The 13646-nt window shown below is 35.5% G+C and overlaps 1 protein-coding gene and 1 long non-coding RNA gene across 3 annotated transcripts in view; one reads left to right on the forward strand and one right to left on the reverse strand.

Annotated features, from left to right (window-relative positions):
• The first annotated feature begins 6774 nt into the window (after positions 1 to 6774).
• Positions 6775 to 10431, forward strand: LOC127421563 (uncharacterized). Its single transcript, XR_007894013.1, has 3 exons — positions 6775 to 7748; positions 8043 to 8128; positions 8421 to 10431. It is a non-coding gene; the product is annotated as an uncharacterized LOC127421563 (long non-coding RNA).
• An 875-nt stretch (positions 10432 to 11306) lies between these two features.
• The window catches only part of LOC127421442 (cytosolic arginine sensor for mTORC1 subunit 2-like), a 57680-nt gene continuing 55340 nt past the window's right edge, over positions 11307 to 13646 (reverse strand). For both annotated transcript variants that reach the window (XM_051664495.1, XM_051664492.1), the window contains 2 exons: positions 12875 to 12969; positions 11307 to 12769 (listed from right to left, as the gene is read on the reverse strand). In XM_051664495.1, coding sequence (XP_051520455.1) covers positions 12704 to 12769; positions 12875 to 12969 — 161 coding nt within the window. In that variant the 3' untranslated portion in view covers positions 11307 to 12703. The remainder of the gene's footprint in view (positions 12770 to 12874; positions 12970 to 13646) is intronic.

Raw genomic sequence — 13646 nt, forward strand, 5'->3', positions numbered from 1 at the left:
TAGTTGGCATGAAATAGTATGTCCTGTGCTGTGACATGCTCTAACATAATAAACTGAAAATAATTAATATATTTAAAAAAATTATATATATCTATATAAATATTTTATATATTTATTTAAAAATATATAATTATCATGCATGCTGCTAGATGAAATATTTGTACTTTTAAACATTCATAAAAATGTGTTTACATTCATATTAATCTTGATTTTGATAAGATTTTTTTTTCATGCATAAAACAACTTTTCATCAACAACTTATAACTTTCTCATTGTTTTAACTTGTAAATAGGAAAACCATTTTACTCTGACTTCACTTGATATTTAAAAGATTGTTCACTTAAAATGAAAATTAAGTCATCATTTACTCACCCTCATGTTGTTCCAAATCTGTATGACTTTCTTCCATGGAATGCAAAAGGAGATGTTAGGCAGAATAACGGCCTCATTCAGCATTCATTTTCATTCAGGGCCAGCCTAACATTTTGGGGCCCTTAGCAGATTTTCAATATGGGGCCCACCTACCTACAGGTACACCTAACCAAACACACCCAACATCAAGCAAGCTTAAATTGTGCAATAAACAAGTAAATTTATTTAAAAGTATAAAGCTTAAAAATGCAAAACTATCAACTGTAGCTTATTAGCACAAGTATAACTGCTTCAGAAGTACAAAAATGAAAGAATATACAGTGGCATGCAAAAGTTTGGGCACCCCTGATCAAAATTTCTGTTGCTGTGAATAGCTAAGCGAGCAAAATATGGCCTGATTTCCAAAAGGCTTAAAGTTAAAGATGACATTTCTTTAATATTTTAAGCAATTTTACTTTTTATATTTATCTTTTACAGTTTCAAAATAACAAAAAAGGAAAAGGGCCCGAAGCAAATGTTTGAGCACCCTGCATTTTCAGTACTTAGTAACACCCTCTGGCAAGTATCACAGCTTGTAAAAGCTTTTTGTAGCCAGCTAAGTGTCTTTCAGTTTTTGTTTGGGGGATTTTCGCCCATTCTTCCTTGCAAAAGTCTTCTAGTTCTGTGAGATTCTTGGCCCGTCTTGCACGCACTGCTCTTTTGAGGTCTATCCACAGATTTTCGATTATGTTTAGGTCGGAGGACTGTGAGGGCCATGGCAAAACCTTCAGCTTGCGCCTCTTGAGGTCGTCCATTGTGGATTATGAGGTGTGTTTAGGATCATTATCCTGTTGTAGAAGCAATCCTCTTTTCATCTTCAGCTTTTTTACAGATGGTGTGATGTTCTTTTCATGAAATTCTGCACCCTTTTTTCTCCAAACATACCTTTGCTCATTGTGGCCAAAATGTTAGATTTTAACTTCATCAGTCCACAGGACTTGTTTCTAAAATGCATCAGGCTTGTTTAGATGTTCATTTGCAAACTTCTGACGCTGAAATGAAGGTCATATTTGTGCAGGTGTTGCTGCCCAGTAGAACAGTGCGCCACTACTCCAGAGTCTGCTAAATCTTCCTTAAGGTCTTTTGCAGTCAAACAGGCGTTTTGATTTGCCTTTCTAGCAATCCAACGAGGAGTTCTCTCTGAAAGTTTTCTTGGTCTTCCAGACCTCAACTTGACCTCCACCATTCCTGTTAACTGCCATTTCTTAATTACATTATGAACTGAGGAAACGGCTACCTGAAAACGCTTTGCTATCTTCTTATAGCATTCTCCTGCTTTGTGGGCATCAATTATTGTAATTTTCAGAGTGCTAGGCAGCTGCTTAGAGGAGCCCATGGCTGCTGATTGTTGGGACAAGATTTGAGGAGTCAGAGTATGTATAAAGCTTTGAAATTTACATCACCTGGCCTTTCCAAATGATGATTGTGAACAAGCCATAGCCCTAACAAGCTAATCAAGGTCTGAGACCTTGGTAAAAGTTATCTGAGAGCTCAAATCTCTTGGGGTGCCCAAACTTTTGCATGGTGCTCCTTTCCTTTTTTTTTTTCACTCTAAAATTTTACAGAATAAAAATAATACACTAAGATTGCTTAAAATGTTGAAAAGAATGTTTCATCTTTAACTTTATGCCTTTTGGAGATCAGTTCATCTTCTACTCACTTAACTATTCACAGCAACAGAAATTATGACCAGGGGTGCCCAAACTTTTGCATTCCACTGTAACTGTATATTTTTAAAACTAACCAAATACACTAATCACATGCACAGATTAATAAATATCTTTAATGAAATTTCAAGACTGTGCAAATAAATAAGAAAGAATTAAATGACAAAATTAAGATAATTTAGATGCTATTTACACTTATTGTAAATAGTGGCACATGCTATTTGCACCTTGGTGTATATTGTGGCAAACACGATTTGCACAGCAGTGTTTTCTAAGGGTACGTTTACACGACAACGATGTACTAAAAACGGAAAAGTTTTTACTTTGCGTTTTTGAAAAGTTTCGCGTACAGATGACAACGTTGTCAAAACGATCCACGTTCACACTGATCCGCGGAAACGACTAAAAACGCGGTATTATGCATGCCAGGCCAGTAGATGGCGATGTCACTTTGTAAAGAAACTCTACACGCCTGCGCAAATAAGCATTCTTCTATAGAGCGGTGAATACAAACAATGAAGATGGCGATCCCTGGTCGTAGTAGTGATGCAGCAATTCTACACTTTGCTGGAGAAGCGTCAATAAACTCAAAATCTTGAGCAGCACAAACACAGTCCTGTAGTCCTAATTAGTCAGCTTGCAGATGATACCTGCTTGTTTTTAAAAGATAAATGGCAGGTCCCAATTATATTAGATAGCTCAAAATTGTTCTCTGATGCATTTGGTCTCTTCATTAATCAGAACAAAAGTGAGATTATAACAGTTAGTAATTTGGATGTTGATAATATATGTGAAATTAAGGTGAAACAAACAGTTAGATATCTTGGCATTTTAATTAGTAAATCTCCAAATGACAGAATTTAATCTAACTTCACTAGGAAATTTCAGAAAGCAAAAAATATCTTAAATTGTTGGTCACAGAGGAATCTGACTCTCCATGGACGTGTACTGCTGTCAAAGGCAGAGGGCATTTCGAGACTAGTGTATCCTGCACTTTCTCTTTACCTCAGTCCTGGGATTGACAGAGTTTTATATAAGTTTATCTGGAAGAACAAACAGAGTATGTAAAAAGAAAAATGTTCTTGATTTTAGTACTATTAACAACATATTTAAAATTAATTGTATAAACCATTGTTTGGCTCAGAGTAATTCCTTATGGTTTTATATCCCCAATTTGGTTTTTGAAAAATGTGGTGGACTAAAATTTCTGATTTCTTGTGATTTTAATTGTAATAAGCTCCCTATTAAGCTAGCCAGTTTTCATAAGCAAGCATTGGATGCTTGGAAAATAGCCTTCAAACACAATTTCTCCCCACACACTTGTATACTATGGAACAATCAGCACATACTGTCCAGGAACAAATCTATTTTTAAGAAAGACTGGCTTGAGAAGGGCATCATCTTTGTCTCAGACTTGCTGTCTGGTAATGGTGAACTTTATTCTTATGAGCAATTTATCAGTTAAAGATTTCAAACCTATTGTGAAAGCCATTTCTACTAAATTGCTTCATCTTGTAAAAACTAATTTAATGTACAATCCCTTAGTTGGACAGATTCCAAATTTGTGTATTGGTGGCGTGAACATGCAGGATAGTAGGTGTAATAATCCTTACATTAGAAAATGTCTCATGAGGGATGTTAGCTGTTCTCCGAAAGCACTTGTAAAATGGAAACAAAATTTTCCCATAATTTCATTTGATAACATTTGGTCTGAAGTTAATACATTTTTATTACCAAATAAAGTTAAGGAAATACATTTTAAAGTTTTGCATAGATACTACCCTTGCAATGTTTTTCTTAATAAATTTAAGGAAGATATTTCACCACTATGTTCTTTTTGTAAAATTGAGCCTGAAACTCTTATACACTTATTTTGTGCATGTAAATATTCTAAGGATCTTTGAACACAGATATCTTTATTAATATTTGATGTACTTCATAAAATAATTGTGATAGAAGATTACATGGTTTTGTTCTTGGACTGTAACACTGGTTCTTCCATAGTTGACCATACCATAAAACTATTAACTCTACTCGGGAAATTTCATTTACATAAAGCAAAAGTAACAGAGATAACACCATGCTTCAAATTATTCTGTATAGACCTTAAAGTGTTATATGAGCCTATGACTACTTTAATAAACAAGAAAGCTATAAAAACATCTCTTCTAATGAAAAATATAATTAATATAATTTAAGCTAATTTGTATAAAAAAGAAGGAAATTGTTTTTGTAAGAATATGTATAGTTGTTTGTATTGTACTATATCCCCTGTGTATGTCTGGTTATAGCTATTGTTTGTCTATTATGTCACTGTTGTTCATTAAACACAGTCCTGTAAAAAAAACAGTCCTGTAGTCCGCCATTGTAGTTCTGAATGTCTCGCGCATGCCTATAGACTGAACACGTAATACGCGTGCCCATGACGTCATCGTTTACACCAATTCGCGTTTCCGTGTGTTTACACGGAGACGATAACGGCATCATTTTTAAAAACTTGCACTTTGAAACCCTTTTCAAAAGTTTGCGTTTTCAGGCCCCAAAACACTGTTGTCGTGTAAACAAACAGCCAAAACGCATAAAAAGTTTTCCGTTTTTAGTTGAAAATTTTGTCGTGTAAATGGCCCCTAAAAAAACAGTATATAATAAAACAACATATTCAGTGTATGCAGTATAATTGTTGTGATGGAACTTAAATTCATCACTGGCAGTGGGACGAAACGCACCTGATTTGTTGCGCAACGGTGCCTCGTCACTCCTGCCTTTAAATGCAGTGCGCGGCTCTAGAGACAGCATGACTTTCCACCATCCGCTGGAGAAAGCCACCACCCACTCGCTTTGGACAAGGAAAAGTAGGGGGCTCCCTGGTGGTTGCGGGGCCCTATGCAGCCGCTTATGTCGCTTATTAGGTAGGGCCGGCACTGCTTTCATTGAATCTTTTTTCTCTGTGCAATAAAAGGGAATGGTGACTGAGGTTGTCATTCTGCCTTTTGTGTTGCACAAAAGAGAGAGAGTCATACGGGTCTGGAACAGCATGAAGGTGATTAAATGATGACAGAATTTTCTTTTTTAGGTGAACTAATTAATCTATATTAATATCTAATTAATGACCCTGGAATGTATTTTAAGGTTTGGGCCACCACAACAAGTCCTCCTATCCAGTGCTTGTTGGAGGAGACTTGGCTGGTGTCAAAGTTCAGCAGGTGGTCATATACGGAGACTGAAGTTTGGCTGTGTGCACTGATGGGCAGCTGTTTGGCTGGGGGAACTCCGAGTATCTGCAGCTGGCGTCTGTCACTGAAGCGACACAGGTGCAGAGGCCAATACAAAAACAACTGGACAAGACATACCAGAAATGATTGAAATACTTCACAGACATGGTTGGTTTACTCCACTAGAATGATCCTGAATTTTCTGTGATGTGTTTGCTGGGATATACAAAAATACCAGGCTGAGTAGCTCATTTGTCAAGTCTTTTTTCAGATTAGCTTGCCACGGCTGCTGCCTCTTAGGGGTGTAGGTCGAGCCCGACAGGCGGCATGTGGAAGAACACAGGTGGCTGTCCTGAACGGTAAGATTAGATTCATCTCAAGAAACCATATGATAGCAAATTATATTAAAAGTTTGAGTGATTTAGTACACTTAAAAAATAAAATAAAATAAAAAAATAAAGAAAAATACAAAGGTATTACCATGTTATTAAATGTGTACAATAGCATTACCATGTTATTGATATAATACCTTGGAGGACCATGTAAATACCATGGTACATAAATATGGTAAACATTCAATACCATGGTATGTATCAAATTACTATGGTATTGCCGTCTGATACCATCATTGTATCATGGTACTGCCGCAGTACTCTTTTGTAAGTGTAAGTAAACGGAGTGTATTTATTTGTCTGAGTATATTTATTTGCATATTTTAAAGACATGAGGCCTCATTCATGAAACACAAGGAATAAGAATTTTTTGTGTAAATTGTTCATTAAACCATTTATATCAGTTGCCGTTACAATGTTTGGTGGCGATTTAAGATTTCATAATCAGATATTTTGCCCATTGGCACTTTTATTTGTTGCAAAAACATTCGAGCCTAGTTAATTATTTTTGAAAAGAAATGTCACTGTTTGAGTAGTAGTTTAAGCAGCTTTTGGGAGCAACAGTGCAGATACCAAAAATAATACTTTTGAAAGCCACAGTCACCTCTGATTTGTATGTAAATTGTCCCTTAGAATTAAGTGCAACAATTTATATACAAATGGATTTATGAACAATTTACATATTAATTTGGGTAATTAATTTACATATTAATTTGTTAACATTAGTTAATGCATTAGGTATCATGAACTAACAATGAACAATATATTTTTGACAGCATTCGTTAAACTTTGTTCAAGTTTGTTAGTTCATATCGTTAACTAATGTTAACATATACAACTTTTAATTAAAAAATATATATTTGTATGTTGAAATGAAAATTAATCAAGATTAAAGGGATAGTTCACTCAAAAATGAAAATTCTCTCATCATTTACTCACCCTCATGCCATCCCAGATGTGTATGACTTTCTTTCATCTGCTGAACACAAATGAAGATTTTTAGAAGAATATTTCAGCTCTGAGGTCCATACAATGCAAGTCAACAGGGTCCATAACATTGAAGCTCAAAAAGCACATAAAGGCAGCATAAAAGTAATCCATATGACTCCAGTGGTTAAATCCATGTCTTCTGAGACAATATGATAGGGGTGGGTGCAAAACATATATATATTTAAATCCTTTTTTTTTTTTTTACCATAAATCTCCACTTTCAAACAGCCTTCCTAAGAGTTCTTCTTTAGTTTTAGGTGATTCGCATTCTTTGTGCATATCGCCACCTACTGGTTAGGGAGGATAATTTAAAGTAAAAAGGGACTGAAATATTGATCTGTTTCTCAGCCACACTTATCATATCGCTTCTGAAGACATGAATTAAACCACTGGAGTCGTATGGATTACTTTTATGCTGCATTTATGTGCTTTTTGGAGCTTCAAAGGTCTGGTCACCATTCACTTGTGTTGTATGAACCTACAGAGCAGAGATATTTTCTTTAAAAATCTTTGTGTTCTGCAGAAGAAAGAAAGTCATACACATCTGGGATGGCATGAGGGTGAGTAAACAACCTCAGCATTTGTCAATCGTTGTTGATTTTAATTTCAATATTTACTAATGAAGTTTTAAAATTAAAAGTTGTATACGTGTACATAATTTAATTCAATAAGAACTCACAACTAACAATGAACAATTGTGTTTTTATCAATTACTGTCATCAAAGGTGATTGTTAGTTCATGATACCTAATACATTTACTAATGTTAGCAAATGGAACCGTATTGTAAAGTGTTACCATAAATTCTACCTACTGTACAACAACTGTACACATGAAATAATTAATAGTTTTAATAGAACTAGTTCTTATTTATGATATTATTAGAACAAATAAATCACTGTAGTGGAAGGAGAGGTGTTTGTTTGGGGCTTTGGAATTCTGGGAAAAGGTCCAAATCTTTCTGAGTCAGCTATCCCAGAAAGAGTGCCAGCAAAATTTTTTGGGATGTCAGAGTTCAACCCTGCAGTAAATGTCTCTTCCATCCGCTGTGGACTCAACCACTTTGCAGCCATCACAGGTAAACTTCCTATAAATATTTTGTACGTAAATCTGCACAAGATATCGTTTTTGCTAATTTATGATAGACTCCTTGTGTATTCAACAATATAATGTGTATTGCAGTGTCTGCATTCAGACAGAAAAAAAAAGTGCTTTAAATGTTATGCGGCAACAGAAGAATAGTTCTGTCCTCTGAAAACACCTGTTAAAAATGCTTGCGCAACAAAGTCGATATTAAATACTGTCTGTTTCCTGGCCAGCGTCCAAGTTAAATAGAGGGCTGAGTTATTTGCTACATGAATATTGTTTTTAGATCATGGTGAGCTGTTTGTTTGGGGTAAGAATGTGAGAGGGTGTCTAGGCATTGGGAAACATGACGACCAGTATTTTCCATGGAGGGTAAGAAGCCAACAACACTTTCTGTTCTTTTCTTTTTAAAGGAACATTTCAAGTTAAGCTTATAAATCAGTCAAATGTATTTTCTTTTGTAATCGATAGAATGTTTAGAGCTTAAAGTGGTAGTTCACCTAAAAAGGAAATTTCTGACAAAATTACCAATGTGTTTGTTCCAAATTGGTTTGACTTTCATGGAACACACACAAGTTCCATAGAATGTGAATTTCAGAGTTGCACACATACTAAATGTCAATGTCTCTGTTTTCTTTATGCTAACACTTGTCATTTGTTTTAGAAGACAGTGCCAGGCCACGTGACAGATGTTGTCTGTGGTGTTGACCACATAGTGGCGCTGGTCAAATCAATCATAGGAGTCTTCATATGTCTCACACTACAGAGAGGGGTGTTTTTAAGGTAACATGGAAATATGACACCACCTCTGCTGTTTACAGTATGGACCTAAAAATAGACTTGAGAGTAAACAGACTCAGGGCATCTTTTTCGAGGAGTACATTCTATCTGACTTTTTGGAATTCCCTCCAAAGTTTTTTTGGCTGTTTCATCTTCACATGTGATGGACACTGTACATTCAAAGCCATGTTATCAGTACTGATTCTGGATCTGCTTTATTGTTAAAATGCACTGAATTCTCAACAGGCAAGGGGACAATCTGATATCTGATCTCAAAATAGTGCAAAATGGGAAATAACGATATTGGCTTTGCTGTGGTCAAGCAGGACATTTTGGCAAAACATCTGGCTCTCGCCTTTTGTGCTCTTTTTAAGAAATGTTCAATCTGTCAAAATAAAACAAGTCAAAAATATATTTGTAGTATGAAATTTAAATGTAAAACAAAAGACTTTTCTTACCAGTGGCGGTTTGTACAGTTATGGTTTTGATGGATTCTTAAATAGAATAGTTCAACCAACAATAAATATTATTTTCTCACCCTCATGTTGTTCAAAACCATTTAACTTTTTTCTTTGGAACACAAGATACTCAGAACCAAAATTTTAGTTGTGAAATCTTATGTCGGCATATTTAAATCTGGTGTGTCGAGATCGGTTTTGAGCAGTGTTGGTACATTTCTCAAAAAATTAATTCTTACAAATTACTAATTACTTTTCAAATTAATCAGGTTACTGACTTTAATAATTGCTTATAGAATTAACTTTTAAGTTACTTTCTAAAAACACATTCTACAGAAAAGTTAGTTTTTCCACTCATTGAGTTCAAAATAACATTTATATTTCCTTCTTGTTCATTGTTCAAGTCATACATTCAGCACCACACATTTCTACCTTACAGAAATGGTCACAGAAATGCAAAAAGACGCATATATGAACCTGTTTTTAAATATTACTGAAACGTGTAACCCAAGTAATGTACTAAAAAGTAATTATTTGAAAGTCAGTAACTAACCTGCATACAGGAATTAAAAATGTAGTGTTACTCTACTTTTTGTACTAAAAAAAGTAAAAAGTTTACAGTAATTACTTTGTAATTAGATTACACCCATTGCTGGTTTTGAGACATGTGAGAACCAAAATTGTCAAATGTGCCATGATGAGTGTTTGCGTGTCTGGTTTGAATATGCATGCACACAAGTGAATGAGATTTAGAAGCTTCAGCAGAAGGGAAGACTTTAAGCGAACAAAGAATTTTACAGAAGACTTGGAATACAGTGCACAAGTCATATGGATGATTTTAAACAATTAAAAAAAATTATATTCCATGGGCTAAACATTTATGTGCAGTAGAGCATAAGCATGGTCTTAAATGAATATTCTGGGTTCAATACAAATTAAGCTCAATCAACAGTACTTGTGGGATAATGGAGTGGTAGTGGCATAGTGGGCTAAAGCACATAACTGGTAATCAGAAGGCTGCCGGTTCAATCCCCACAGCCACCACCATTGTGTCCTTGAGCAAGGCACTTAACTCCAGGTTGCTCCAGGGGGATTGTCCCTGTAATAAGGGCACTGTAAGTCACTTTGGATAAAAGTATCTGCAAAAATGCATAAATGTAATAATGTTGATTACCACAAAAAATTATTCTGACGACTCAACCCTTTTCTTAAAAAAACAAAACAAATCAAGGTTACAGTGAGGCACTTACAAGGGAAGGGAAAGGGACCAATGAAAGTGAACAGACAATTTTTGGAGGGTTTAAAGACAGAAATGTGAAGCTTACAATTTTATAAAAGCACTTGCATCAATTGTTCTGTTACAACTCATGTATTATTTGTGCTGTAAAGCTGATTAAATCATAATTTGTTTACAGTCGTTTTAAGGTTTGTTGACATCATCATGGCACTGAAGTTGTAAAATTGGCTATAACTTTACACAGAAAAGGTTAGGAAGCGATTTTATCACACTAAAATGATATTAACATGTATATTGTTTACATCTTTTGGCTATAAGTTTGAAACAGTATTTTAATGTTTACAGATTGGCCCGATTCACTTCCATTATAACTGTCTCACTGTAACCCAGATTTTTGCTTAAATAAATTTTTGTGGTAATCAACATTATGCTACAAATGCTGTCAACTGCGCTTAACTTGTATTGAACCCGGAATATTCCTTAATGCCACTTCAGAAAAACATATCAAATTATATTTAAAGTTGTTAAAATTGCTGTATCCTTCAGAATTAAGTACATGCTTAATTTGTACCGAACTGTATTTGTAGATGAAAAAAGAATATATTACCATTTATAAAGCAATATACATTCTGAGGGAAAAGGGAAATCACCCTCTTTAATGTGCAAGTATAAAGGGATATAGTTTCTGACCAACACACCGTCAAGAAACAGAAAAGTAATGGAGGTAAAAACAAAAAAGTCTGACCTTTTCTGTTTTCTGAATTGGTTTAATCATTGCAATTCTTCAAAGGAAATAATTTATTTGTATGGGAAGTCAGAAGTAGCCTACGCAAAGATCATAGGATTTAGCTTATATCCCACAGAAATAATTTGTAAATCACAGATATGAGCAAATTAATTTCATCTTCATAAACTTGAGATAACAAATGTCCAATTGGCACATGGTCTCGCAATCGCACGGTGTAAACCCCCACTGTGCACTTAAGAAAACATGGTTCGAAGAGTGTAAAAGAGAGTAACAAATGAGAAAAAATTAAATCAAACCTAAACACAAACAAACTAAGCTGAAAAAATATACTGTTTTCACGTCTTTAATTGTCAGAGATAAAAACAAGTCACCCCTTTTTTTAACACTGATAAATACATGGTTTCTGCAAATTTCTGCTTCAGAGCTGATAGAAGAAAAGCTTGTGGAAAAGAGACACCCAATTCATGTGTGAAGAGCAACAAGTGACCCCTTCTAAAAGAGACTCAAAGAGAAAAATACCCATCCCCGCTATTTCACATCAGAACAGTAAGATCTTCAAGATAGACCTTAAATAAAGTGCAGACAAGGGGAGCTTGAAGGCCTAAACTAATGCCAGTGTCTGTGACACCTGACTTTACTGAACATTCAACAAACGACAGCATTCCCCACCAGTTTCCTCTATGGATGAAGCTTTGCAAAATATTCTAAGGAGCAAGTAGTGGCGAAGACTAAAGAGGCACGGCAGCCTTTGCTGTCATTATGTCCAATCGCGAACATGCGAAACTCCACACATGAAATGGGAAGGAAATGCCGTAAATAAAAGCATCGAAACGAATGTTTAAAAACAGTATACAGTAAACTGCACAATTAATTGTGTACTTCCGTGTATATAACCTGAACAAGTGCAAGTGAACCGAGAGAGTTTCACCTGAATCCACATGCCGGACAAAATCTCCACGCGCTTTCGCTGCCAACTCAGCAGACAAACAGAAAAACCATTGATTGTACTTCGAATGCAAAAAACAACAACAACTAAATCATTACCCAGCCGCTTGGCATTAAAATGCGACAACAGGATTAATGTGAGGGGAAACAAACAAAACCTCTATACAAAAATGAGAAACTTTCTGAACAGCCATGAACTGAACTGTGTTCTTTCACTAAAATCTAGAAAAATCACGCTTTAGACAAGGGGTCTAGTTTAGGCCCTGTGTCTTGGCACCGCAAGGGAAAACAGGAAGGGGGAGCAGGAAAAAATAAATTCTGATAAACAATTGAGTACATTCTGTGTCCTCCTGCCACTAATACATACTGGTTATTTGCAACATCTAAAGAATCAGTATCTGAAATCCAGGCCCAGGCTTAAGCAGGCCTTGTTGCCATGGTAAAATTGTGTGCAGAGGAGGGGTGGATAAGAGAAAGAGCAGAGGAAAAAAACACTGGATTCACACCATTACAGGGTCCCTGTGCATTTGGATGGGAAATTGGGGTTGGACAAGTTTTGTTTTGTTTGCAGGTAGGCATGAATTAGACAGAAAGTGATATAGAAATGGCTGCTAGTGACACAATCGCTCAATACTGACTGCAAAACTAAAGACCCCCCTCCCCCCTTATCCAAACCTTCTCCCATAACCAGTCCTCAGGTAAGCTCTTGGCACTTTTAAGAGTTAAGAAATCAAAAATGTTTGCAGGGACATAGGACTCCTGTCCAGTCACAAGGAGTCTCACTGTCCTGTGCTCTCATTGGTCCTCAAGGCTCCAATCACGCTCTGGATATTCTCCTCTGGAACCTGGATGGAAACAAGAGGGCTGCCGTTAAATACTGGCCTCAGTAGGTAAAGCGTTGGTGACAGAAAAGCAGTCACGGGTGAATGCAGACTTCACAGAAGACTTACCAGAGCATGATCAAACTTGAAGGTACTGATATAATAGGCTGGAATGTCAGCGGTCGCCAGTGGTTCAGATATCTGAGCCACAATGCCACATTCATCTGATGGAAGACAAAAGAACATGAAATTGGGCAGGAAATATCTGTAATTTTATTTTTACCATAAATCCAAATATTACATTTATGTTAAAGGGATAGTTCACCCAAAAATGAAAATTATCTAATTGTTTACTCACTTTCATGACATCCCAAGATGTGTATGACTTACTTTCTTCTGCTGAACACAAATTAAGGGATATTTCAGCTCTGTAGCTCCATACAATGCAAGTGAATGGTGATCAGAACTTTATAGCTAAAAAAAAAAAATAATAAAATCTCAAAGGCATAATAAAAGTAATCCATAAGACTCCAGAGGTTTAATTTATATTTTCAGAAGCGGTATGTCAGAGAAACAGATCAATATTTAATTTTTTTTTTTTTTTTTTTTTTTTTTTTTAACTCAAACTCCACTTTCACATTCTGAAAGTGAAAGTGGAGATTTATAGTAAAAAAGGATTTAAATATTGATCTGTTTCTCACCCAAAGTGATTGCATTGCTTTAGAAGACATAGTAAACCACTGGAGTTGTATGGATTACTTTTATGTTTCCTTTATGTGCTTTTTGGACCTTCTGAGTTCTGGTCACTATTCACTTGCATTGTATGGACCAATAGATCTGAGAAATTCTTTTAAAAATCTCCATTTGTGTTCTGCAGAAGAAAAAGTCATACACATCTGGG

The sequence above is a fragment of the Myxocyprinus asiaticus genome, chromosome 3 (genome assembly GCF_019703515.2).
Source record: "Myxocyprinus asiaticus isolate MX2 ecotype Aquarium Trade chromosome 3, UBuf_Myxa_2, whole genome shotgun sequence".
Lineage (NCBI taxonomy): Eukaryota > Metazoa > Chordata > Actinopteri > Cypriniformes > Catostomidae > Myxocyprinus > Myxocyprinus asiaticus.